The sequence below is a fragment of the Schistocerca serialis genome, chromosome 4 (assembly GCF_023864345.2).
Source record: "Schistocerca serialis cubense isolate TAMUIC-IGC-003099 chromosome 4, iqSchSeri2.2, whole genome shotgun sequence".
NCBI lineage: Eukaryota > Metazoa > Arthropoda > Insecta > Orthoptera > Acrididae > Schistocerca > Schistocerca serialis.
This window is the reverse complement of record NC_064641.1, coordinates 564,102,081-564,128,905: the sequence shown is the minus strand read 5'-3', so window position 1 is coordinate 564,128,905 and position 26,825 is coordinate 564,102,081. Positions and strand designations below refer to the sequence as shown.

Sequence of the window (26,825 nt, the reverse complement as noted above, 5' to 3'; positions counted from 1 at the left end):
CCGTCTGCATTATACTAAGGATCTCCTCGCGCCAGCAAGATCTCCACATCCGTCCACCATAGAACAAGTTGAGAGACCTTGGGCACCAACATAGTCAAAGTGCCATTAGCAAGTATATCAGGGACCAGTTACCACAGTTGTGGGCGACCTTGCCTCTGAAGTAGACAAATCGGTCTTAAGATATCCTTCTCAACTGTACTAGTGCATCCATCCAGGGTAGAGGGGGTGCAACGCCAAATTGAGGTGGGCTCATAGTGCCAATTTTTTTGTAAATTTTATTTGATATTGTGATCACTGAAATCACATCACTTACCCTGTTATATCAATGAAGTTTCGTTTCCTCCTCCCATTCAGGATGCTCCATGTTTATGGCAGGCAGTTTATTTACAAGATAATATTGGAAATTTTTTATAGCAGAATAGCATCGGTTTTTTCTGTAGTTTACGATCGATGTTCTTAATTTCATACCAGACTCGCAGTAACGTGCAAGCGACCGAGCGATTGTTGAGAAAATGCTCTGATGGTGAACAAGAGAGACGAGGGGTGAAGTTGCAGTTGGTACGGTGCACCCAGCGGCAGGACCCTGGCCTCTAGGTCTTACGAAGGCGCCGAGGCGGATCAGGGGCCTCGCGAGCTCCCAGGAGAGCAGCCGGCCAGCAAGCCTCGCCCTGGCGGCAGCGGCAGCAGCAGTGGTTAACCCGCCGCAACCAGCTCCAACCCCTCCGCCAAACTTCTGCCCGCCGCTCGGCGCTGAGGCTCTTCAGCGCGGTCTCTAAAGAGCAACTTACAACTGGCGCGGCCCGCCCACGGGAAGGAAACAAACAACCACGGCGAGCTGATATTAGATAGCACCGAACTCGTTGTATCCCAGTAGGGCCGTTACACTGCTTGCTTCAGTGGGTCAGCATCTGCAGTAACAATGCTGTTATAGAGATTCTAGGGCACCGCAGGGGACTGGTAAGCACAGTAGATTAATTCCCACAGCAGGTAGAAGAACATCTGCTTCGTTTTGAGTTTTGTGGCTGACAAGACTTAGATTTTTGAGAGCAGCGGAAGCATCCATTTAATGACAGATGATGATCCAAGTTAAGTTGAGTTTTGGCGGCAAGAGAGGAAAGGTGGGGCGGAGAGTCCACTGTGCAGTAGTAGTTCAGAGGATGCCGAGGGCTATTGTTGTTCTGTTGGGCGAGAGAGTAGACGCTGTTCGGTGGTGTAATGTATAGATGGAAGAAGTTGCAATTGTCAGAATATATTTGAGAAAGGAGATGGGCTTTTAATTTATGATTCTGGTGTAATGGAATATTTTCGTTAATATATAATGAGGTAAAAAGGTATTACAGTTTTCTTTAATGACCATCCCTCTTGCTCACAGGTACAGTCAACAAAGCATCTGGCTCGTGTTCATTTATTAGACGTGTAATTCTGATTTCTATGTGCAATTGTAGTATTTCTGGTTTTTCAATTAGTTCATTGCAAATGGTGTCTAAAATATTTTGTCGTATTGAGAAAGAACCGAGCCAGATACATGTACGTTGAGTCACACTACCACACACAGAACAGTTACACTTCTGCTTTGTTGTTTCGTAGCTTTTATAGTTGCAGGGGACTTAATTAATCAATTGTGTTAATGTAAATTCCTTGTCATTCTTTATTTTTATTTTATGCAGTCAGATTGCGTGCTAATACTAGTCAGGGACACACACACACACACACACACACACACACACACACAAATTTAAATTGAAGTCTCTGTAATCTTTATACAGGACAGTTACGCGACCATGACTGATCAATATAAAATGTCAAATCAAAAACACATTCAGCCCTCTATATTTCCAATTTTACTTTATTTTTGCTGCGGTGTTACACTGCGCTATCTGCTATCTTCAGGCCCTCTTACCGAAATTCAATCGATGAACAAAGGGATCGCATTGTTAAAAAGAATACCACTGAGTGCCCCTACTTATATTCTTCCTGAATGTCGGTCAGGGAGCGTGAAGATGGCATACTGTTACACAGAAACGGACAGCAGAAATAAAATAAAATTGGAAATACAGACGGCTGGAGGTGTTTTTGATTTGCCATTTTAAATTTAGCTTCATCTCACCCCCGCTTTTGAAATGCTTGAAATTCCTAGATTTATAACGATAACAAAAATTAAGTGTGTAAAAATAAAAAACTGTTTATATCAGTATTCCGTAAATTCCCTTAGTATAAGTTGAAATTGCAATTCAGTTCGAAGAAAAACAGCATCTGGAAAACAATTGACATAAAACTTGACCGGCGGCCGGCCGCTGCAGCGTTTAGATCCGTGCCGTCGCGATACGGAACAAATAAAATCGCCACCTAGATAATTCACTAAGTCCCGCTACGTGCAGAATTTCGCAAAGTTGTAGGCTGCAGCAGTTTCTGGAGGAAGTCTTGTCTACTGTTCGAGCTGCTGCGTTAAACGTACGCATGTGGTCTAATGGTAAACCTCGCGTCTCTGAAACCAACGCCTGGGAATCGAAACCACTCGTTATCTTTCGTCTCAACGTAGTGGTACGACAGCTACAGTGTGTTTCACATCCTGACACAGCGGTCATAACAGTTCCGTACAATAACATTTTTACGACAGGTTTCTTGGCAGACTGCCTCTGGACGCAATATGCATCTGAGCTCTACAGGTCACATTTTCTGGCACACGTCAGCGGCTGCGGCAACGGCGCTCCAGTCCCTAAACCTTTGTCGAAACAACCAGCTGTGACTCTTCACTTTGTATAGCATAAAATTCCACATTGTGGTTCAGTGATTCTCTTCAAGAAGTGTCTACGACCTGTACTTTACGCTCGATAGCAACGGAGACAGACGTCTCTTGTTAATATGATGAATATTGTATTACACTAATATGCAAGACATGAGTAGGTATCAGAAATGGTTTTACAGTTTGTGATCGAATTAAAATACCTCACTACATCATAATCTGAAGACGATCACTTTCAACAGGGACCGAAACGTCGGTAGTATACTGACAATGCGGTCACAAACCCACAAAATTTTTGTTTAATGTGATTTTAGCTCGTTTCTTCTCCTTGTAGAGGCGATTCTTCATGCAAATTATTCTCAAGAATTCATAAGTTTTTTTCAACCCACATATAATGGCTCTAAAAATGTTATTGTCAATGAGAAAATGTTTTAATGATTAGTGAATATTACTTTCGGTTATTATCTAGCTTTTTAGGTTTGCCATAGTTCAAAAGCTCATTAACAGAAATTGCGACTGGCGTATTTCCGTTGGGTTCGAGCCTACACACGTAAAGCGCCGTTCACTAATTTGCCATAGATTTATTTCACTGAGTCTTGTAATGAATTATTGCAATTAATAATACTTTTCACCTTAGTCAGGATAAGAACATGATTTTAAAATCAGGGGACTACACTTCTGTGGCTAGTCCTGAAACACTACTATGTAGACAGGCATTATAACACAAAATTCCATGTGAAACCTCTCATAGAAATTAAACAGCAAACAGTTTAGATTAACTTCAATTCTCATTTACTTACTCTCACACTATTTTACCGAGAAAATAACTGTGCTGAGTCTTCGTTTCACGTAACGAGGACAGCAACACAGAAAACTATTTTACGTCCACCTACTTGGAAGACACCATAAAATATTGGCTGCGCCATGTCCACTTAGTCCTGTGAAGGAAAGGACTAGTATTTATTGCGCTGAAATGAGCGCTGAAAGAAAAAGGTTTAAATTCAATTTCGCCGCTTAATAGCGGCGATGTGGTCGATCAGGTGCTGATAGATAGTTTTGCCGTCGGCCTGCTATGAAAGCTTAAATAATGCAGGTATTTAACATAGGGCACGCAAAACTACGGAATAAACACACGAAATAACCAGTTTTAAACAATTATCTATTTTAACAGTTAATTCACTACATATACGGTTGTGAGACCTAATACAGTTACGTAAGCCGTTATTATATACACGAGAACAAGAGAACCAGAGAACAAGAGAGACGATGAACAAGGTGGGGGAGCGTACAATGACTCCTGTCATTACCATAATATGTCTGTACGACGTATATCATCTGTAACTCAGAGTGTTAATAAGTTTTACAAAATTTATTATTTCTGATAATAAATGTGTCCCTGCGTCTACATGACGTATTCTGCTAATTTCATACAGTCTCATATAGATTTCGCCGAACTGCATTTTATGACAACATATGGGGACACCATGCACTTTAGTAAATGTTTGTTGTGTGTGTGTGTGTGTGTGTGTGTGTGTGTGTGTGTGTGTGTGTACCTACCTTGCAGTGTATGAGCCATAGAAAAGCAGAAACACTGCGCGTTTCAAGGTCCTGGCGAAATTAACGCTGTTCGAATGTGATAAATAAGTTATTCTGTTAGGTTTAGACCAAAAAAGTCTTTCATTTTTGAGGCTACACAGAATGAAAGGAATTTCCTAACGCCAGTGTTCCAATGGTTCAAATGGCTCTAAGCACTATGGGACTTAACATCTGAGGTCATGAATCCCCTAGACTTAGAACTACTTAAACCTAACATAAGGACATCACACATATCGATACCCGAGGCAGTATTCGAACCTGCGGCCGTAGCAGCAGAGCGGTTCCGGACTGAAGCGCCTACGCCAGTGTTAGCAAACGTCTATGTAGGGTGGAGAATTGCCGTTACAGAGGTTTAGCACACAAGAATGATAATAATTAGTATGTTCATAACGATTCCCCTGACATGTGGGTCCTATTTGGCTAATAAAACTCAAATTCCTATAGTCGACTGTGAAACGTCCCCTTTGAACAATTATACATGACTGTGTTTAAACTGACATACAATATTTTTAGCGCAACGCAATCTGACTTTCAAAAATCCCTACAAAAGAATGGCTCTGACTAACATTAACCTATACCTCTCACAAATCACTTACCTCACCAAAAATCTTCTTACTCGAACTACTGCAATACAGCGAGCGCCACTACTGCCAGCTAAATAAAAGATTCAAACTACTGAAGGCACTAACTACTGATAGGCATAGTTAGCAAATGAAAGATTTTGATAGAGAACAAACAATGTATTTACCTTACTAGTGTTCAAAAGTCATAATATATATAGCAGTTCATGACATCCAGTCTTACAAATTTCAAAACTCCGCCATTTCTCTCCCCACATCCACCACTGCTGGCGGCTCACCTCCAACTGCGCAACGCTATGCGCTGTTAACATCCAGCTGCCCAACACTACAATGGCAGACAACAATGCAAACTAGCCACAGACTGCACACAGCACAGCCAGTGATTTTCATACAGAGCGCTACGTGGCGTTACTAGTATAAAAACCTAAACAGCCTACTTACAACTGTTGATACGAATCTCCCCAGAGACGTTTGTATAATAAAGCAGCTTGGTGTTCACAAAGCAAACACACTAAGACCATTAAAACAGCTTCCTGAATCGTGCTTGAGAGAAGACCTGATGTGCAAAGGTTTTATTCTCAGTTCCTGAAAGAATGTCTTCTAGCAGTCTGCAATCCCACTAACTGCGATTATAACCGTCAACTTACACACCCCCTCATTATGCAACATTAAAGATAAGAACAGTTGTTACTTCCCGTTGCCCAAAAATTAAATTTTCTACCTCTGGGTCTCATCTTACGTGAGGGTCATATAGATTGAGTCATCGAAGTGGAAATGAAATTCCAACTGAATTTAGCGAAAAAATTCAGGACCACATGCGGAAGTAAATTCACTATTAACGAGTTGCCAAATAATTGCACGATGTTGCCAATTCATAGATGTGCTAGGGACAGCTTTCTAGCGAAACGCTTATAATCGTCTTACACGTGCTGTGAGAGGGGCCTTTTAAGCTACGCGTGTTTAAAGCAAACAAGTTAGATTTTGTCCAAAATCAAATTTTTTAAAGATTTTCGGTGTGGAAGGGGGCTGCCAACGCCCATGTTACATAATTTCAGGGTAGGGATAGGAAAGCTAGTGATATTAGTTTTTTCCATGCAGCACACGGCTTGTGAAACAATGAAGTATATAACTTTCCATCACGATTACAATGTCCCCGAAATACAGACTCCTAAAACACTTACTTAATAGTTTGCAACGAAATCTTACGAGTATATCAAAGAAATAAAACGTAATTACTAATTACCCTTGCCCATCACGTCGCGAAACAGTAAGATTTCAAATACTTTGCATCTCGAAATCGACTATCTACATGCAGTCTTGTACCACGTAGAAAGAGAATTTCAAGACTACCGGGAGAATGCGGAAATATGTTGGCGGGGATGGAAGCAAGAAGAAACGCAGTTAACTAATTATTCGATGCCACGCTGTAGTTCATTCTTTAGAGAGTTCAGAAGAGAAGAAACTGAAAATTATGTTCACTGACACAAAACTACACCGCAGGTGACGGTTGTGTGCAGTTCCGTGCGTTCATGGGTTTTTTTCACCTTCGGATTATGTATATGGTATAATTCTGTATGTGCTAACTAGCCTCTTCATTGCTTTCGTGACGTTTCTCTATTGTCTGGTCCCTAAATGATGAAAAGAATCAAAATCCACGTCACTGATGGTTCATCGAAACTCTCCAGCGACTATTTGCGTGTGTTGTTACTTGGTAGTGATAAAGGAGACCACTGTGCCTGCTCTCACGGGGTATTGGATGGACGTTGCCAGAAGACTTCAGAATTTTATTCCAAATTTGCTGTCACAGGTGAACCAAGCACTAGATTACCTGGAATTTCCGTAAGAGTTTCCGTAGGTATGTGAACAACAGCAAGAAGAAATCTTAAATTATCCACTGCCGTAACACATTCGAACAGTAGCATTCTACCATTAACAGTTGTAACTCTATACCGGCAACTGTGCCATGAGTAAACTGTGGTCGTGGTCACAAAATCGCAGCTATCAATAGCAGTGAGATCAAGTTTCGTGTGAGATGTGCATGTACATCTGCTGTTGGGTTAGCCTATTCGGCGTCTTGGGCCTGATACAAGTCGTGTAAGATGTTCCTTTCCGTTTTGGTTTCCGTCGAATTGTGTGTTTTACTGAAAATTGAGGAGAAGTAAGCTGAATTTCTATTAGTCGGTGTCGTGGCTGCAAACGCTGAGGTGCTTTGCCTAATCAAAATGACAACCTACATTAACTTTACTATTCTTTTCCTCTCTTCCCATTCCTAAAGATACAAGAATCAGATCTATTTTTTGGGATCTCATTCTCTGCAGACTTTACAGGCGCTCGCTTGTTCAATGTGCAGCATCTACCTTGGGGTGATCGTGGCGGCCGCCGGCGCCGCCGCTGCTCCACCCCTCGTGAAAACGCGAAAACTCGCGGCTTGGTAGTTGGTAAACTGTAGTTGAATTGTGAGGCGATGTTGAGTGGATTGCGTGGGGAAATGAGACGGTGAAAGTGGTGAACGATTTTCCTATGTGGTCTGGAAAGCACCTGGTGACAGAAGAAGTAAAACGGATACTTAATGTAGTTGGCAATAGCAATATGGACACACGACATTTCTGAAGTTTGGAGAACACAGTATCCTGCTCTACGCTGCCTGTCCACATCTAATCATGCTGGATTCCAGTTACAAAAAAGTTTCCTTCTTGACCAAGCATAATCAAGACTTTACAACGTTGTGTCTACTGCTTGGCAACTCTGTTGTCGTAACAGTGATTTGCGAGTATGGGATTGATATATCCTGCAAATTGCGATTGTTTTTTTGTTGTCACCTCGATGAAATATTCTGAATAATTCCCACTTAATGTATCACATCGAGTTAGTTTGAGTAAAAGCCCTTATTGCATAAGCTATCCCTACTCTCATCTTTCGCCTTGCAAGCTGTGTACCTCAGCTATGAGTATGACAATGTGGTAGCATATACTGTTGCAGTGCCTTGTCCACCTAGTTCTAAGATTCTCTATTTTCAAAGTTATAGCTTTTTCTAGATCAGTTCCAATTTTGTTGTAATAACTGTGTCTTATCAATCCCCTTCGCTCTACTTAATTTGATCTGTTAATTGTCACAGGTAAGTGACGCCTCTTAACCCTCCACGTCAAATGTCCCCTGGCATCGTAGGAGGCACCATAGTCGTCTGCTTCGCGAGTAGCACATTATATCACCAACAAAACAACAGAAATTCTCTGAAAATATTCTAAACAACTGTCAGCGAAACGAATTTGTATTTTGTTCGCCATTTTGGTATCAAACAAGATGGTAAACAATACGGAAGCAATGAAAAAAACTTTTAGTACGCATTACATATGCCAGGTCTGGAGGTGAAAAATTTATGAAAGTCTACAACAACGCATTTGCCAGTTTATTCTGATTTGCTTCTGCCTCATTAGTATACATTCAATTTTATTTTGTAAATCTACAACTAGGCATCGATGTATTAGTTTCTTATCAGAGTAACTTCACATTTAGGTGCTTTCCTGATATAGTTGCGCATAATACAAGCCAGACATAATTACAGTCCGTTCGATGTCAATAAAGTGTAGCACATTAGTGATTCTAGCTTTGGGCAAGGTCGTTTTGCACTCACTTTCAGTTTTGTTATAATAAGCTTTCACAGCAGGCCTGTCAGGATAGTGTGGAATTCATTTGTATTTTCCTCTGTCGTAATCTTTTGTCCGTTAGAAGCGTTATCTTAGATCGACGTTTGGTAGCACAGTTCTACTCAGGGCTGGCTGGAGCAGGTTGTGGATAGAAGTGAGGACATTGTGAGATCCCATGAAGTTTTTCATTTGGGTCTTGTCAATTTTTCTGACGAAAAGCACTGCGTTCGTTCACTCTCTTTCGGCATTGACGCTAAGTGACCCTGCTAATATTCTCGTTAAATTATCTGTTCGTACTGATGAAGTAATCTGGATGTTCACTGCATTTATATGACATCGAAATCGTAAATATAATTTTTCGATCCTAGGAAGGTCATTCTACGCTCAAAATACAGCTGATTTCGATTCTCGTCTTACGAATTGTCTGCGTTAACTATCACCAGAGCAATGGCTGAGAACTGAACGCAGCTTTGCCATGTTACCTCCGTGGCACCATGCTTGTTTCGTGATCTGCAGCAAGGATAGCTGCTGGTTCAGTTCTCGTTTGCCTATCGATGTCTAGTGTCAGTGTCGTCGTAACTGCCGTCTGCTTCACGTCTGCTGTGCAGCGAGCTACCTTAATTTAAGTATTAACTGTATTTTTCTTACTTGTCACTTCTTCTTCCGTGTGTATTTGCTTTTAGGAAGCTTTAATTGTCGGGTGCTATTAATAGTGTTCCATAGATTTCGTGTTTGTTTTGAATACAGTCAGAGAGAGTCCCTTTAGTCAGCCATAGTGCCAGTAGAGTCAGTGTCGTCGTAACTGCCGTCTGCTTCACGTCTGCTGTGCAGCGAGCTACCTTAATTTAAGTATTAACTGTATTTTTCTTACTTGTCACTTCTTCTTCCGTGTGTATTTGCTTTTAGGAAACTTTAATTGTCGGGTGCTATTAATAGTGTTCCATAGATTTCGTGTTTGTTTTGAATACAGTCAGAGAGAGTCCCTTTAGTCAGCCATAGTGCCAGTAGTGCTAGTGTTTGTTTTCAATACAGTCCAGAGACAGGTAGTGCTATTTTCATTGTTTTCTACAAGAAGTGCCTAGCAACTACAGTTTAGTTAATCAACAGCCGCCTTTAGTGAATTAGCAGTCTAGTTAAAGGTTGATTAACTCTCTTCAGTAATTTGATTCCTTAGGATGGATAGGATGTGTGACTGCTGTGTACGGACGCAGGAGGAACTGGCCACTGTTCGCGAACAGCTGAGCGTGTTCATGGCAGCGGTCAGCCGTCTTCAGGCTGCTGCCTCGGAGTGTAGCGGCAGTGGGGAGTCTGGTGCGTCGCAAGGTACACCCCAGGTGTTACATGCTTCACCCACTGTCCCTGCTGTCGAGACATCTTCGCGTGTACTGGGCGCGGTTGGGCCACCCTCTCCCCAAGGGGAGTGGCGGGTTCAGCGGCGTTCGCGGCGCACGAGGCGGAGGGTCAATGTGGAGGCTGGCCGTGTGGCATCGCCCGCTCTGCCTGTGAGTGGACATGTGGCTGCTCCTTCAGCAAGGTCCGAGCAGGCACACGGGGGGAGGGGTTTATTAGTTATTGGGAGCTCCAACGTTAGGCGGGTGATGGAGCCCCTTAGGGAAATAGCGGGAAGGTCGGGGAAGAAGGCCAGTGTTCACTCCGTCTGCTTGCCAGGGGGTCTCATCCGAGATGTGGAGGAGGCTCTGCCGGCGGCGATAGAGAGCACTGGGTGCACCCGACTGCAAATTGTTGCTCATGTCGGCACCAATGACTCCTGCCGTCTGGGTTCAGAGGTCATCCTCAGTTCGTACAGGCGGTTGGCGGAATTGGTGAAGGCGGAAAGCCTCGCTCGCGGGGTGAAATCAAAGCTAACTATTTGTAATATCGTTCCCAGAACCGATCGCGGTCCTCTGGTTTGGAGCCGAGTGGAAGGCTTAAACCAGAGGCTCAGACGATTCTGCGGAGATCTGGGGTGCAAATTTCTCGACCCCCGCTATCGGGTGGAGAAATGTAGGGTCCCCCTGAATAGGTCAGGCGTGCACTACACGCCGGAAGCGGCTACAAGGGTAGCGGAGTACTTGTGGAGTGCACATGGGGGTTTTTTAGGTTAGAGAATCCCCTCCCTAGGCCCGACAAGACGCCTCCTGAGACGCAGCAAGGTAGGAGTAGGCAAAATGCAACAGGGAATAACAATATTAATGTGCTAATAGTAAATTGCAGGAGCGTCTACAGAAAGGTCCCAGAACTTCTCTCATTAATAAACGGTCACAACGCCCATATAGTACTAGGGACAGAAAGTTGGCTGAAACCAGATGTAAATAGTAATGAAATCCTAAACTCAGATTGGAATGTATACCGCAGAGACAGGCTGGACAGTGAAGGCGGAGGCGTGTTTATAGCGATAAGAAGTGCAACAGTATCGAAGGAAATTGACGGAGATCCGAAATGTGAAATGATTTGGGTGAAGGTCACGGTTAAAGCAGGCTCAGACATGGTAATTGGATGTCTCTATAGGCCCCCTGGCTCAGCAGCTGTTGTGGCTGAGCACCTGAAGGATAATTTGGAAAATATTTCGAGTAGATTTCCCCACCATGTTATAGTTCTGGGTGGAGATTTTAATTTGCCGGATATAGACTGGGAGACTCAGACGTTCATAATGGGTGGCAGGGACAAAGAATCCAGTGAAATTTTTTTAAGTGCTTTATCTGAAAACTACCTTGAGCAGTTAAACAGAGAACCGACTCGTGGCGATAACATATTAGACCTTCTGGTGACAAACAGACCCGAATTATTTGAAAAAGTTAACGCAGAACAGGGAATCAGCGATCATAAAGCGGTTACGTCATCGATGATTTCAGCCGTAAATAGGAATATTAAAAAGGGTAGGAAGATTTTTCTGTTTAGAAAAAGTGACAAAAAGCAGATTTCCGAGTACCTGTTGGCTCAACACAAAAGTTTTGTCTCAAGTACAGATAGTGTTGAGGATCAGTGGACAAAGTTCAAAACCGTCGTACATAATGCGTTAGATGAGTATGTGCCAAGCAAGATCGTAAGAGATGGAAAAGAGCCACCGTGGTACAACAACCGAGTTAGAAAACTGCTGCGGAAGCAAAGGGAACTTCACAGCAAACATAAACATAGCCAAAGCCTTGCAGACAAACAAAAATTATGCGAAGCAAAATGTAGTGTGAGGAGGGCTATGCGAGAGGCGTTTAATGAATTCGAAAGTAAAGTTCTATGTACTGACTTGGCAGAAAATCCTAAGAAATTTTGGTCTTATGTCAAAGCGGTAGGTGGATCAAAACAAAATGTCCAGACACTCTGTGACCAAAATGGTACTGAAACAGAGGATGACAGACTAAAGGCCGAAATACTAAATGTCTTTTTCCAAAGGTGTTTCACAGAGGAAGATTGCACTGTAGTTCCTTCTCTAGATTGTCGCACAGATGACAAAATGGTAGATATCGAAATAGACGACAGAGGGATAGAGAAACAATTAAAATCCCTCAAAAGAGGAAAGGCCTCTGGACCTGATGGGATACCAGTTCAGTTTTACACAGAGTACGCGAAGGAACTTGCCCCCCTTCTTGCAGCGGTGTACCGTAGGTCTCTAGAAGAGCGTAGCGTTCCAAAGGATTGGAAAAGGGCACAGGTCATCCCCGTTTTCAAGAAGGGACGTCGAGCAGATGTGCAGAACTATAGACCTATATCTCTAACGTCGATCAGTTGTAGAATTTTGGAACACGTATTGTGTTCGAGTATAATGACTTTTCTGGAGACTAGAAATCTACTCTGTAGGAATCAGCATGGGTTTCGAAAAAGACGGTCATGTGAAACCCAGCTCGCGCTATTCGTCCACGAGACTCAGAGGGCCATAGATACGGGTTCACAGGTAGATGCCGTGTTTCTTGACTTCCGCAAGGCGTTCGATACAGTTCCCCACAGTAGTTTAATGAACAAAGTAAGAGCATATGGACTATCAGACCAATTGTGTGATTGGATTGAGGAGTTCCTAGATAACAGGACGCAGCATGCCATTCTCAATGGAGAGAAGTCTTCCGAAGTAAGAGTGATTTCAGGTGTGCCGCAGGGGAGTGTCATAGGACCGTTGCTATTCACAATATACATAAATGACCTTGTGGATGACATCGGAAGTTCACTGAGGCTTTTTGCGGATGATGCTGTGGTGTATCGAGAGGTTGTAACAATGGAAAATTGTACTGAAATGCAGGAGGATCTGCAGCGAATTGACGCATGGTGCAGGGAATGGCAATTGAATCTCAATGTAGACAAGTGTAATGTACTGCGAATACACAGAAAGATAGATCCTTTATCATTTAGCTACAAAATAGCAGGTCAGCAACTGGAAGCAGTTAATACCATAAATTATCTGGGAGTACGCATTAGGAGTGATTTAAAATGGAATGATCATATAATGTTGATCGTCGGTAAAGCAGATGCCAGACTGAGATTCATTGGAAGAATCCTAAGGAAATGCAATCCGAAAACAAAGGAAGTAGGTTACAGTACGCTTGTTCGCCCACTGCTTGAATACTGCTCAGCAGTGTGGGATCCCTACCAGATAGGGTTGATAGAAGATATAGAGAAGATCCAACGGAGAGCAGCGCGCTTCGTTACAGGATCATTTAGTAATCGCGAAAGCGTTACGGAGATGATAGATAAACTCCAGTGGAAGACTCTGCAGGAGAGACGCTCAGTAGCTCGGTACGGGCTTTTGTCAAAGTTTCGAGAACATACCTTCAGCGAAGAGTCAAGCAGTATATTGCTCCCTCCTACGTATATCTCGCGAAGAGACCATGAGGATAAAATCAGAGAGATTAGAGCCCACACAGAGGCATACCGACAATCCTTCTTTCCACGAACAATACGAGAATGGAATAGAAGGGAGAACCGTTAGAGGTACTCAAGGTACCCTCCGCCACACACCGTCAGGTGGCTTGCGGAGTATGGATGTAGATGTAGATGTAGATGTAGATGCTTGACTTTTGTCAATTTCTTCTGCAGATAGCCAGTATGAAATTTACTTACGAAATGCTGAGAAAATGTTCGCATTGCGCCAGCTGAACGATCAGCCTATTTTTACTTATTTTTATATTTAACCATCAACGCTATTCTGTGATACAATAAACTTCTTTCATTATTAATATGTTATTCCGGAAGAATGGAATATTGAATGTTTCTGCACGCTGAATATTCACATTTACCACAGCGTCTTGTATTCAGATCAATAGGAAAATCCTAATAAGAAAAGCCGACAACGGAAGGCCATGTTGCAGGCATAACTTTGCAACGATTTTTGTTGACTAAACACCGTGATGACAAATAAATCACGAAACAAGCATGGTGCCACGGAGGTAACATGGCAAAGCTGCGTTCAGTTCTCAGCCATTGCTCTGGTGGTAGTTAATGCAGACAATTCGTAACACGAGAATCGAAATCAGCTGTATTTTGAGCGTAGAATGACCTTCCTAGGATAGAAAAATTATATTTACTCAACGATCGAATATATAGTATGAAGTCTGCCACTGCTACAGATAGCTACGAATCTGTGACCACGACCATAGCCTACTCCTGCCTTAGCTGATGGTTGTAGCTTTACAACTGTAAATGGCTGATTATGTTTGATAATTTTGTTCTGGTTCTGTTCGAATGAGTTAATGCCAATAGGGAAATAAATCTGGTTTACAAATACCAAACAACAAAACACAGAAAACACATGGGAAGATTCGAAAGAACCATTAATGACATGTGGGAACTTTTCGATTCTTTTTATCTTTTAGGGACCAAACACGAGGGGAACATTACGAAAGCAATGAACAGGGTAGTTAGTATGTAGCAATTTGGCACCTCTTGTCTGATGACACGGGACTTCAGCAACCACCTTCATGCCCTGCCAAGATGGAGCCATTATCTGTTGCGGGGGCGGCAGCTTTGTGCACTAATAAGTATCTACGTGGTCGACGGTAACTTAATCTATGCATAGTTAAACATTTTTTAAAAATTGTGGTAAAATTTTCTAAAGAGTTGTAGAGACCGCTTGTAGCCGCCTATAGTGGAAACAAGGTACAACCGGTTTTGCGATGATGAATCGCTGCTTCATGTTAAATTTTGCTGGATTACATTAAGCCACTAAGCCAATATGATCTCCCGACGTTCTCTAAGACACATATTCAGGCATAATCAGTGCAATGAATGTTCGACGATCCGTCACTATTTTAGGTAACATTGGTCCAGATCAGAATATCGCTTAGTAATGACCGGTAATTATCTGATTATTTAAGTATCTTTCAACATCCATTGCATTGATGATACCAGGATACGTGTCTTATAGAACGTTGGGAGATCATAAAATGTTTAATGGCTTAATGTAATCCAGCCAGATTTAACCAAAAAATCCGATTCATTATTGTGAAACCGGCTGTACCTTAATTCTACAATAAACGAGAATTAGCAGCTGCAAGTGGACTCCACAATTTTGTACAAGATTTTGCCACAGAAAATTATTATTATTATTTTAACTTCGTGTAACAAGTTTTACACGCTGTATACTCCCAGATCACCTACAATACTGATCGTGTATTCTTTCTACTGTTACGCATATGCACGGTCTCTTATTACTATTTCAATGGTCAGCAGCGGGTATGTGTGTGTGTGTGTGTGTGTGTGTGTGTGTGTGTGCGTGTGTGTGTGTGTTCTGTTATAATTTGTTTGAATAAGGAGAGTCATGTAGGGATTAGGGTGGTTGCATGAAGGAGAAAACATAGAAAAGTTTTAGCGGTGCTGATCGGAGGAGATGGTGTCCCAACTAGAGAAATTTCTTGTTTATATTTAATATGAAACTATCTGCTCGCTTTTATTTAGGAAGTGCATGGTTCGCCAGATTATTTAGGAACTGAGCAGATGTCTCTTTTCAGTTGTTTTCTTGTAAATATTAGAAGTGTTAGAAACATGAGTAGGTGTTTTCTATTGCTTATCCTTGAGTGATCTGTTCCACACATCTGTCCTCTTTATATCAGACGTCAAATATCGCCTTAGTATATTCCATTTACTTCCGTTTTAAGTACTGAACCGCCGCGCAGGATTAGCCGAGCGGTCTAAGGCGCTGCAGTCCTGGACTGTGCGGCTGGTCCCGGCGGAGGTTCGAGTCCTCCCTCGGGCATGGGTGTGTGTGTTTGTCCTTAGGATAATTTAGGTTAAGTTGTGTGTAAGCTTAGAGACTGATGACCTTAGCAGTTAAGTCCCATAAGATTTCACACACATTTGAACATTTTGTGTACTGAACCGCTAAATTCTGGAATAGATCTGATTCTGCTATTATTTTACGGAACTTTTTTATACGGAGTTGTGCTGTGAAATTTTTGCACCTCGTCTTCCGTAAAATGTGATATTCTGTGTGTAGTGTGCGCCTTTTCGTGGTTGTACGAGGGAGTGCTGAAAATTAATACCTCTCAATATTTTATTCTGATCTCAGCATTAGAAAAAAAGTCGCAGAACCAAGAAGGAGTTGTGTGACATAGAACTAAAGTTGATAGGCCTGTTTCTATATCTGAAAGATGACCCATTCAAATTTTGCGTCAGTTGCATAAGTGTGGCTCTAGCAGCGTGACAATGAGGATGCAAATCAGGTTTGCTCTAAATACAAGCTGCACTGGTCGTGAGCGTCAGTTACCTTTCAGGTTGGACCGTGGTGAGTTGATGCTATGCCTTTAAGACGACAAAGACGCCATTACCAACACGTCACTCTGGCGCATCACAACTGCATCTGCAGCACCTCGTCGAGGAGCAGCTGGCACCACAGTGACACAACGAACTGTTACAAGTCGGTTACTTCAAAGACAGCTGCGAGCCAGGCGCCCTGTAGCGTGTATCCGACTGACCTCAAACCACCACCATATGCGACTTCGGTTGTGTCAAGCGCGGGCTCATTGGGGGCAGGGTGCAAGTCCGTTGCGTTTTCTGGTGAAAGCTAATTCTTTCTCGGTACAGGTAGATGCTCCGAACTGTAGCGTATAACATGGCGGTAGTTTAGGTACTCATATCGATTGGTGAGAAACTGAAGCACAAATTCGAAGAGTTCGTCTACACTTTGAGCACCGTCCCCTTCAGAATGACAATGCTAGAGCACACACGAGTGCTGCAACAATCCATCTCTCGGGTTCATTGATATCAGTTATCCTCTATAGAGTCCCAAGTTAGCCGCATCCGATTTTAATAATTTCCAAAACTTGAAGGACACGTCCGAGGACTTTATCTTGATAATGATGAAGCGGTGCAAGTAGAGGTGAAGTTGTGGCCCCGTCAACAAAGTCAAACGTTCTACGTGACGGTATCAGAAAACTGGCCTCTCTTTGGGAGAAAAGTATTTGTCGTCAGGATGACTGTGTTGAGTTAGAAATATGCATACATGAAGAAAAAAGATGTTGACTGCTAATAACATTTGTTTTATTTAAATTGACTACATTCAGAAATAAGTAATTAGATGCGACAAACAAAAATGTAGACTTTTAATAAAGATTGGATTATTTGTATAGATTTAAGAGTTTCCACATAAAAAATTCGGAGATATTACTTTTCAACACGCCCAAGTATCTCATCGAGAACCGGTTTTCTGTTTCCTCTTTTTGACCCTGTGTTTATGCTGCTCTCATGTCTCGTATTCTTGTTTACCTGATATCATATGCTTGTGAGCTTGGTGGTTGTGACTGATTTTAACGGATTTTTGTCATGTTTTTATTAGGTCGCTTTCTTGTCTGTCTGTCTGTTCGGCACAAATTTTGCAGTTACTTTCAAACTCACTTCCCGATGAGCTACAGACTTGAAACGTTAAACATAGCTCGGAACAGGATGATAATGCGCTAGTAACTCGTTCCAAATTTTCCGATGGATTTTAAACTAACTTCCCGATGGTCTAGAGACTTGACACTTTCAACATAGTTGAGAAGTGGAAAACAATCCAATGTTAACTCTCTTTAGTGTCTGGTGTGTGGTGGAGGGTACTTTGTGTACCCCCTTTGCCTGTTCCAGCCGCGAAAGTTTCACGGTAAGAGCAATTGCTGGTAAGCATCAGTGTGAGAGTGAATCTCTGTGATTTTTACCTTTTCTGAGATATACGTAGAAGGAAGCCATCTACTAGATGATTGTGGTGAATCGAAACTGAAATAAACGTGAAATTTACCGGTCTCTCTTGTAATCTCATCAAAATGTTGGAACTCGCTTGACAAATTTCACAGATACACAACTATTTAAACAAAGTACTTTTAAACAGAACACGTTGATAAAATGAACTAAACTGTATCACGTGGTTTCTCCTAGCCCATACAGATTGCTAAACTCATGCAGAGAGCCCTGGAAATTTGTGCTTGTCAATTTTTAATAGTTATTACAATACTTGTAAACTTGAAGTAGGTAATAGTAAGGAGTGAAGAGAGCAGCTGTCGCTGAGAAAAATCAGAGGGAAGTTCATATCCTTTGCAGTGCAATAGAATTGTTAATTACTTAGGTGATCTATTTATGCATCAGTTAGTTATTGTATGCGCCCCACGTTTTTCATTTTATATTTTACATTTATTGCCATAGCTATTAGAAATTCAACAGCACAAAGTTTCAGTATTGTCTTTACGGCGTTAGGAATCAATAAGGGCTAGGAATATTTATTTTACATATTCAGTCTGTTTTGAGAACGTGTTTTTTTAATTTGTTGTTAAGTTTCATTACCATACTTTTCTGTACCTTGTTCCTTTTTGTGCGAATCATAGGCAATGCGCAGTGATGGCCCATGTGGCAGTGTGCAGTTGTACGAGACAAACTTAAAGTAGCAAGTAGTGTGTGCCAACATTTTATGTGTTGTTATTTATTTACATTCGAATATACAGCAGGCACTACGTAAAGTTCATGGGTAAGCGCAGGCGACTGCTGCGCGACTGTAAGCTTTGGACAGATTTACGGATTCTTCTGGTATCAAGACGCCACGACTAAGAGCTCCTGTGTTCTCTGTGCAGGTTTCGTTCTTCTCGACGAGTCCGGAGCTGAGCAACAAGCAGCGCTTCGAGTTCTTCTCGCGCACCATCCCCTCCGACCACTACCAAGTGAAAGCCATGGTAGAGATCGTGCGTCGCATGGGATGGTCTTACATATCAATCATCTACGAAGAATCCAATTACGGCATCAAGGTAAGTAACTTACGCGCTGCGCAGTTTCGCCTAGTGTGCGCCACATACACACGCCGTCCAGTCATTTTAATTTGACCACCTGTCAGGAGCCTGAATAACCACCTTTTACAGCAAGGACTGCTGAGAGACGTGCAGAAAGAGAGTTAGTGAGGTGCTGGAAGATACCGATAGTGATTTGGAGCCATGTAGACTCCAGAGCAGTGGCCAGCTGTGCTAAGTTTGTCGGTTGAGATGGTTTCACTGATTCTCGATTGGGCTTAAATCCGGAGAGTTTGACGGTGTTTTTAGAACTGTGCACGTACAGGTCGACCTGTTGGACACCTTGCATTGTCCTGCTGGAAGAAGCCACCGTGTCGAGGAAAAATAGACTGCATGTAGGGATGGCAATGGTCCTCAAGGCTAGAAGCAAACTTGTATTGATCCATTATGCCTTCCAGAATGACGAGATCACCCAGGGGTGCCAATAAAACATTCCTCAGACCATAACGCTTCGACGATTGCTGCAGTTTGTTTCATGCTGTTCACGCCAACGGCCATGTGTCCGATGGAGCATAAGACAGCGTTCATATGGGAATGCCACCTGCCGCACTCAGTGGACATCCAGTTGCGGTACTGGCGTGCAAATTCCAGCCGTCGTCGCCGATAAACAGCAGTCAGCTTTGGTGCATGAAATGAAATGAAATGTCGTGTGACGAGGGCCTCCCGTCGCGTAGACCGTTCGCCTGGTGCAAGTCTTTCGATTTGACGCCACTTCGGCGACTTGCGCGTCGATGGGGATGAAATGATGATGATAAGGACAACACAACACCCAGTCCCTGACCCAGCCGGGAATCGAACCCGGGCCCTTTGGATTGACAGTCTGTCGCGCTGACCACTCAGCTACCGGGGGCGGACTTTGGTGCATGTATAAGGCGCCTGCTGCGGAAGCCAATATGCAGCAACGCACGCTTAATGGTTGCCGAGGAGACAATGTTGGTAGCCCCTTGGTTCACCTGGGCGGTCAGTTGCTCAACAGCTGCACGTCATTTCGTCCGCACACAACTTCGCTGCCGTCGTTCACCCTGTCGGTTTTAGACAGCGCTATTCTGCCATTTAGGGTACACTTAAAGCACAGCGACACGCTAACATTTCAGATAGGTAGTCATTTCGGAAATACTTCCATCCTCGGTCCGAAAGCCAATCATCATACCATTTTGGACGTCAGATAAATCGCCCCGTTTCCGCATTACGACAACCAGAGCACTGTTTTTCTCTTCTCCCCCCCCCCCCTCCCACCACCGCGACACAGTGAACTCATCTCTCTGGTCTTAGAAGCGTGCACGTGCAGTGCGAGTTGTCTGCGCCCCCTCTCCCTCCCGATACGCTTTGTATACCGTCCATTGCTAGTAGTGCCACCTGCCGTCTGGGAGTGGTCATTGCGCTTTGACGTCGAGCATAGGCGGTGGTCACATTAATGTGGCTGGACCGTGTATCACATGTATTAGCTACAGTCAAACATGGGGTAAATCTAGTGTCACATCCTTTTCCCTACGTAATAAATGTTGCTCAGACACTCGGAAGGTTTTGCTAACGTTCTGCTACACCGTCTTACCAAACACTGTCGTTCCTCAACGATTTGAGTAAAAGATACTGCTCCTATAACGGGTAACAAGTAACCATTAGCAGTTTTAGTAGTGTTAAAAAAAAGCACTTTTTATCTTTTCCAAAGAATTTTATTTGTTCAGTCATACTAATTTTATCCGTTTCAAAGTAGTCCCCCTTTGGACCGATGATCTCAGCAGTTTGGTCCCATAGAAACTTACCACCACTAGCCCCATGAGATTTTAAAAACATATGCTAGCCCATTTTCCGATCACAGAAACACCTTTTGGACTTGGTAATTAAGGAAGCCTTTAGCTCGGTGTCTCAGCTATGCGTTTTTGATATCAGACGTCAGAAATGCTGACGGCTAAGCTACGGAGTAACTTTTATCATTATCTTATGAACTTTCTAAGTTTTATCGATGGAAATGTTTTAAATTTTCACGCGATAATGGCATAAAGTGACTAATGAAAGAGATAACAGAAAAAATAAATTAACCAACATAGTAATTAACTCTTGAGAAATATTAAGCTAATCCATTACGGATATTTTAGAACCCGTGACTGTTAATTGAATGTAAATACATAAATATACAACTGTTGTACAGCACATGCTGAATGCTAGCGAAGTTTCGCTGTCACATTGTAAATGAATACAGACTTTGGCTATCAAAATGGAAGGAGACAGATGGACACTAAGGAAAAATGCCGCCCATACCGTCGCCAGACAGCAACCAGAATTATGTTACGAATAGTGAGGTAGCTTCCAGAAAACCATCTGAAGATAAACCTGAAAAGGTTCGAAAACCGGTTCATGAAATTCAGGAAAATGACTTGTTGCAGTTTTATGTGTTAACATTCTTGAGAAATATTAATGAACATCATTCGTTCCTGTGATTCGGTGCTGGAGTACATCGTGACCGGGTGTTCCTTAGAAGCCGAGGCCATTGAAAGGGATTCCTCGCTCACCACTTTTCTGCAGTTTTCTTCGCCTGACAGATTACAATAATTTCGTATTTGTGATGAGGTAGTTTCCTGGACATTACACTTGCAATACAGGAAAAGATATTGGAGTGGCTCGAAGACTACTTATGTAATAGAACCCTGTACGTTGTCCCCGATGGCGAGTATTCATGAGAGACAGGCGATTCCCAAGGAAATGTGACAGGATCGCTACCATTCTCTATATGCATAAACGATCTGAAAGACAGAGAGAGCAGCCATCTGCGGTTGTTTTCTGATGATAGTGTGGTGCGTGGGAAGTTGTCATAGTTTATTGAGGATGTGATATGACGGACTACTTTTCTACTTGGTGTGAAGGGTAAGAACTTGCTCTAAATGTGGAAAAATGTAAGTAAATGCAGATGAGTAGGAAAAAAGTCATATAATTCTCCAATGCAGCATTAGTATCATGCTACTTGAGACAGTCATGTGGCTTAAATATCTAGACATAAAGTTGCAAAGCGGTATAAAATGGAGCGAGATGTAAGGATAGTAGTGGGGCAGGTGAATTTTAGACTTCGGTATATTGGGAGAGATTTAGTTAAGTGTGGACCAACTGTAAAAAAGACTCCATACAGAATACTACCGCGATTTATCTTTGAGTACTGCTTGAATGTTTGGTATTCCAACAAGGTCGGATTTAAGGAAGATAATGAAGCAATGCAGAGGCGAGCTACTAGATTGTTACCGATGGGTTCGACCAACATTCAAGTATTACGGAGATGCTTCGGAAAGTCGAATGGGAATTCCTGGAGTGAAGGCGATGTTCTTCTTGAGGAACACTATTGAGAAAAATTAGAAAACCGGCATTCGAAGCTGACTGCAGAACAATCCTACTGCAGCCAACATACATTTCGCGGCCACGAAGATATATAAGAGAAATTAGGACTTGTTCGGAGATATATAGTCGATCGTTTCGCCCTCGCTCTAATTGCGAGTGGAGCAGCAAGGGAGATGACAAGTAATGGCACAACTTACCCTCCGCCACGCACCATTCGGTGACTTGCGGAGTATTTATGTAAATGAAGAATAGATGTACGTGCAGATTAAAGTCTGACGCTAGCCTGTGATTGGGCTGTTGGCCTGACTGCACACAGCCTTTCTTCGCCGCGACAGTAGCAGTGGGAGGGAGTTGGGCCCATCGCCACAGCCGCCTTTCACCCCCGAAAGAGATCCGCGGCACTCATTTGGCAGCAGTCGGAGTGGACCTGGAGCTACCCTGGAGGGAATGGAACCAGGAAAACTCCCGGCCACGATCCGAAATCCAACACGGGACCTCCAAGATTTTAGTTCAGTGCTCTACTCGTTAGACCAACACGGTCACGCACGTATAATACTGCGCAATGAATAAAAGTTTGCCAGCAGTTATTTACATTGAAAGTAACACTAATTGAGAGTAAAAATTTCTTCATAAAATACACTCGTCGAAGGTAATTTACTTTGACACGATTTTCGCCTTTCATGCTTTCACAGTGGTCCTGACAGCTTGTTATTTACTTTCCATACATTTCACGGAGCGGAAAACATTTAACAGAATAGTAAACAATGGAAAACAATGTAATTGTCTTTTTTTTAATCTTCACTCTGAGGCAGAGTGTTAAACGAAACACGTTCGCATAGTGTCAAATATCTGTGTCGAATTAGCATTCGCAACAGTGCAGATACTTTTTGCCAGGTTTTATAAAACTATCTCTGCTTCCATTGCATTCTTCATACGATGAACTTTCAACTTGTTCTTGTATTCTTCCGTAACCAACAAAAGCCTTCTGTTTGATAATATTAGGTTGATGCATAAGTTCGAAGCATTTTTACTTTGCATGTTGGTATTCCTGTTATTAGGCGTTTACCTATTTTCAGTTTTTTATCTGAAGTCCACTCTTGCTATTTGAGTTTACATATTGTAATTCTGTCATTTGGAGATAGTGAGTGGAGCTGTGGACGCTATAATCCGTTCATCATAGAATAAACCTGATGCAAACATTGCAATATGTATTCTTCCGCGTTTGCTGGAACATCATTGGAGTTTCACGTAGGACTGCAGCCAAGCTGTCTCGAATACCGTCAAGTACGATAATAAGGGTAAGTTTTGTGCTGTGCGTTACACGCACATAGGCTTAGCGGTAATACGAGACAACGGCTTTACCGGCGCATTTAACTTGGACAGCACTGGCCGGTCTGCGGGTACAGCTAGCCTGCAGTGACGTGGCCAGCTGCAGTTCACACGTAAAAAGAAACGAGCAGAGGAGCAATACAGCTTCGAATGTCATTTAATTTTTAAGCAGAATGAAATAATTCACTGCAAATCTCCCACAATACGCTCCTTAGACGACTAGACGAAAACCGCAACACATTATCGTTCTTAGCTAACGTACTATTGTAATTAAAAACAAGAATAATGAAAATTCATGACTTAACCACAGGATAATTTTTCTACATAAGCTGTGTGTAACGTAAGAGAATACTGAAGGATTTCACCGTACAGTTCAACATTGAAGCAACTGAAAGTATTACTTAGTCAGTCGTCTGGTAATCTCTTAGCTCCTTCCTTATCCGAATCCGAGAAATACATTTCAGTTCTGGAAGCGCCACCTGCTATGTTGATAACGAGCCTTTCAACAACAAAATGCACGAAGCCAACCAGGCGCAGCATTTTCTCTTCTTATATGACGAGCCGTTCTATATACCGCCAGCGTTCGGCAGTGTCGTGTGAAAAAGCTGCGTGCGTTAGTTTCATTACGTCTGGCAGCTTAATGATCTTGTTACTTCTCGGGCCAAATCCCGCAGCTTGTCTCCAGACCAGTTCTGTTGGGTTCATATTGTAATGGTACAGTAGCAAATGTAAAAATGCAGCATTTGTGTGATGTACTCGATACTGTGAAAATGATTGTTTTTAATGTTTCTACGATTCTTATCTACCTCTGTGTTATAAAACAGTGGACATAGTCCAAATAAAGAGGATTTGGTTTTTAATTTTTCCCTTAAAAATTAAATTGTTATGTTTTCTTAATTTAAACAACTTTTATGAACAGTCTTTCATAAAACATCGATAATCAATAATTTGTATTTGAAATGGAGACAGGAATTTCGCGTCTAATATGTAAATAGAAACAAGACGACGTGTATTATTCATAAAAATGAGGATGAGTTGTATAATTACGGGATGTAGGTATTTCAAATTGAACGAGAAAAACAATGATACCAGAGAGATTTGAGCTAACGCACGAAGAACTATATTCGATTTACCGTTCATTAGACTACCGACTGCGCCACACATTTAACTTCGATTACTTCTCAACTGCAATATATACAAATCTGGGGAAACTTCAAAGCCACTTACTTCCGTTCAAATGGTTCAAATGGCTTTGAGCACTATGGGACTTAACTTCTGTGGTTATCAGTCCCCTAGAACTTAGAACTACTTAAACCTAACTAACCTAAGGACATCACACCCATCCATGCCCGAGGCAGGATTCGAACCTGCGACCGTAGCAGTCCCGCGGTTCCGGACTGCGCGCCTAGAACCACTAGACCTCCGCGGCCGGCCGTACTTCCGTAAATTTATGAAAAACGTTAAGAACAGCCTATTTCTCGGCACTTTTTAACCGCGTTCCACACGCTTGTTTCACTAAGGTCCAGAAAGCAGCCTCAACCATTTTCATAGTGCGCATTAACAGCGCGACAATCAGAGCACAACGCTGCAGAGGCTGTGATTGTACACAATTTTTTTAAAATAAAAATTACGTAGCTAAAGGGTGATTAATAAAAACGTTGATGGCTGTTAATACATTTGAATATCTTTAAGTCTCATTTAACGTAACTTATTAACAATATATCTAGTACATAAGTAGGACCTACTTCTAAGAGCGTAACAACACCAGCGTACGTGTGCTACGGCTTCTGACCAATCATCGCCTTTGTGTTTGTTTACATCAGGTTTATTCTTATGATGAACAGATTATAGCAAATGGAGTGCTAAGTGCAGTCATCGGAACATTTCTTTCATATTCTCCTGTTTAAGCTCAGTAGAGGGATAACGGCAGTGGAGGCAGCTAGAGGCATTTGCGCAGAGCCTGTACAGATCACGGCTAGAAAATTATTTTATAGTTTTAAGGAGAATCGTTTTGACATTAGTGACTCTTCACATTCAGGAAGAACTTCGGGTTTTCATGAACATCGTTTAAATGCATTAATCCATAATGATCCAAGTCAATGTTATAGAGAACTCGTAAATTTGATGAACTGTGACCATTCCACCATCGTGTGACATTTGCATGCGGTGGGGGAGGTTTAAAACTCGGGTGTGTAAATACCGCATGCTCTAAACCAAAATAGCAAAAATCAGCTGGTGGCCTTATGTGCTTCTCTGCATGGCTGTCATCAGTCGGTTCGTGAACAACATCGATGGTTCCTGTCCTGCATCCTTACTGGTGACAGGAAATGGTGTATGGATGTTAACATAAGAAAAACAAAGGGAAAGTTGAACCCAAGCAAAGGACCAGTTCCCGTACAAAAACCTGCTAACATCCGAAAAAGATAATTTTATGCATCTTGTGGGACAGAGATGGTGTGGTGTGCTACGAACTGCTCCATGAGATTTACTCATCATTGCTGGCTTCAAAAAAAAAAAAATGGTTCAAATGGCTCTGAGTACTATGGGACTCAACTGCTGAGGTCATTAGTCCCCTAGAACTTATAACGAGTTAAACCTAACTAACCTATGGACATCACAAACATCCATGCCCGAGGCAGGATTCGAACCTGAGACCGTAGCGGTCTTGCGGTTCCAGACTGCAGCGCCTTTAACCGCACGGCCACACTTCTGAGGTCATCAGTCCCCTAGAACTTAGAACAACTTAAACCTAACCAAACTAAGGACATCACACACATCCATGCCCGAGGCATGATTCGAACCTGGGACCATAGCGGCCGCGCGGTTCCAGACTGTAGCGCCTAGAACCGCTCGGCCACTCCTACCGGCATCACTGCTGGCATTTACTGTAAACAACTGAGGCGCCTTGCAGACGCAATCCAAGATCTACTACCAGGAAGATGGCATGAAGTGAAGCTACTCTACGATAACACCCGTGCGCATTCTGTTAGACTAACGCAAAACACTATAAAGGAGTTAGGATGGGATGTCAATTCACACCCACTTATTCACCTGATCTTGCGCTCTCAGATTTTCAACTTTTCCGCGGTCTATGGAACAACCCCCAAGAAATTTCCTTTCCGGATGAAAATGCGCTCCGAACATGGCTCGACGAGTTCTTCACCTCAAAACCATGTGATTTCCACAGTCGCGGAGTCGGAAAAGTTACCCCACCAATGACAGACTGTTGTCAATAGTGAAGAAGAAAATATTATTGATGACTGAAGTCTCTGGTATTTGTGCCTGTCGTGTTTAATGAACTTATGGAAAAACGCTACGAACTTATTCAACAAACCTTTAGCACCCCTTTTGAATAAAGAACACAAATACTGCCCATACTAGTTCT

General features: G+C 42.5%; 1 protein-coding gene across 1 annotated transcript in view; it reads left to right on the top strand.

Moving 5' to 3' along the window:
• LOC126474016 (metabotropic glutamate receptor 4-like) overlaps positions 1-26,825 on the top strand; it is an 873,060-nt gene that overhangs the window by 318,315 nt on the left and 527,920 nt on the right. Inside the window, exon 2 of the mRNA XM_050101416.1 lies at positions 18,578-18,748. Within this exon, the coding sequence (XP_049957373.1) occupies positions 18,674-18,748 (75 nt within the window). The 5' untranslated portion in view covers positions 18,578-18,673. The remainder of the gene's footprint in view (positions 1-18,577; positions 18,749-26,825) is intronic.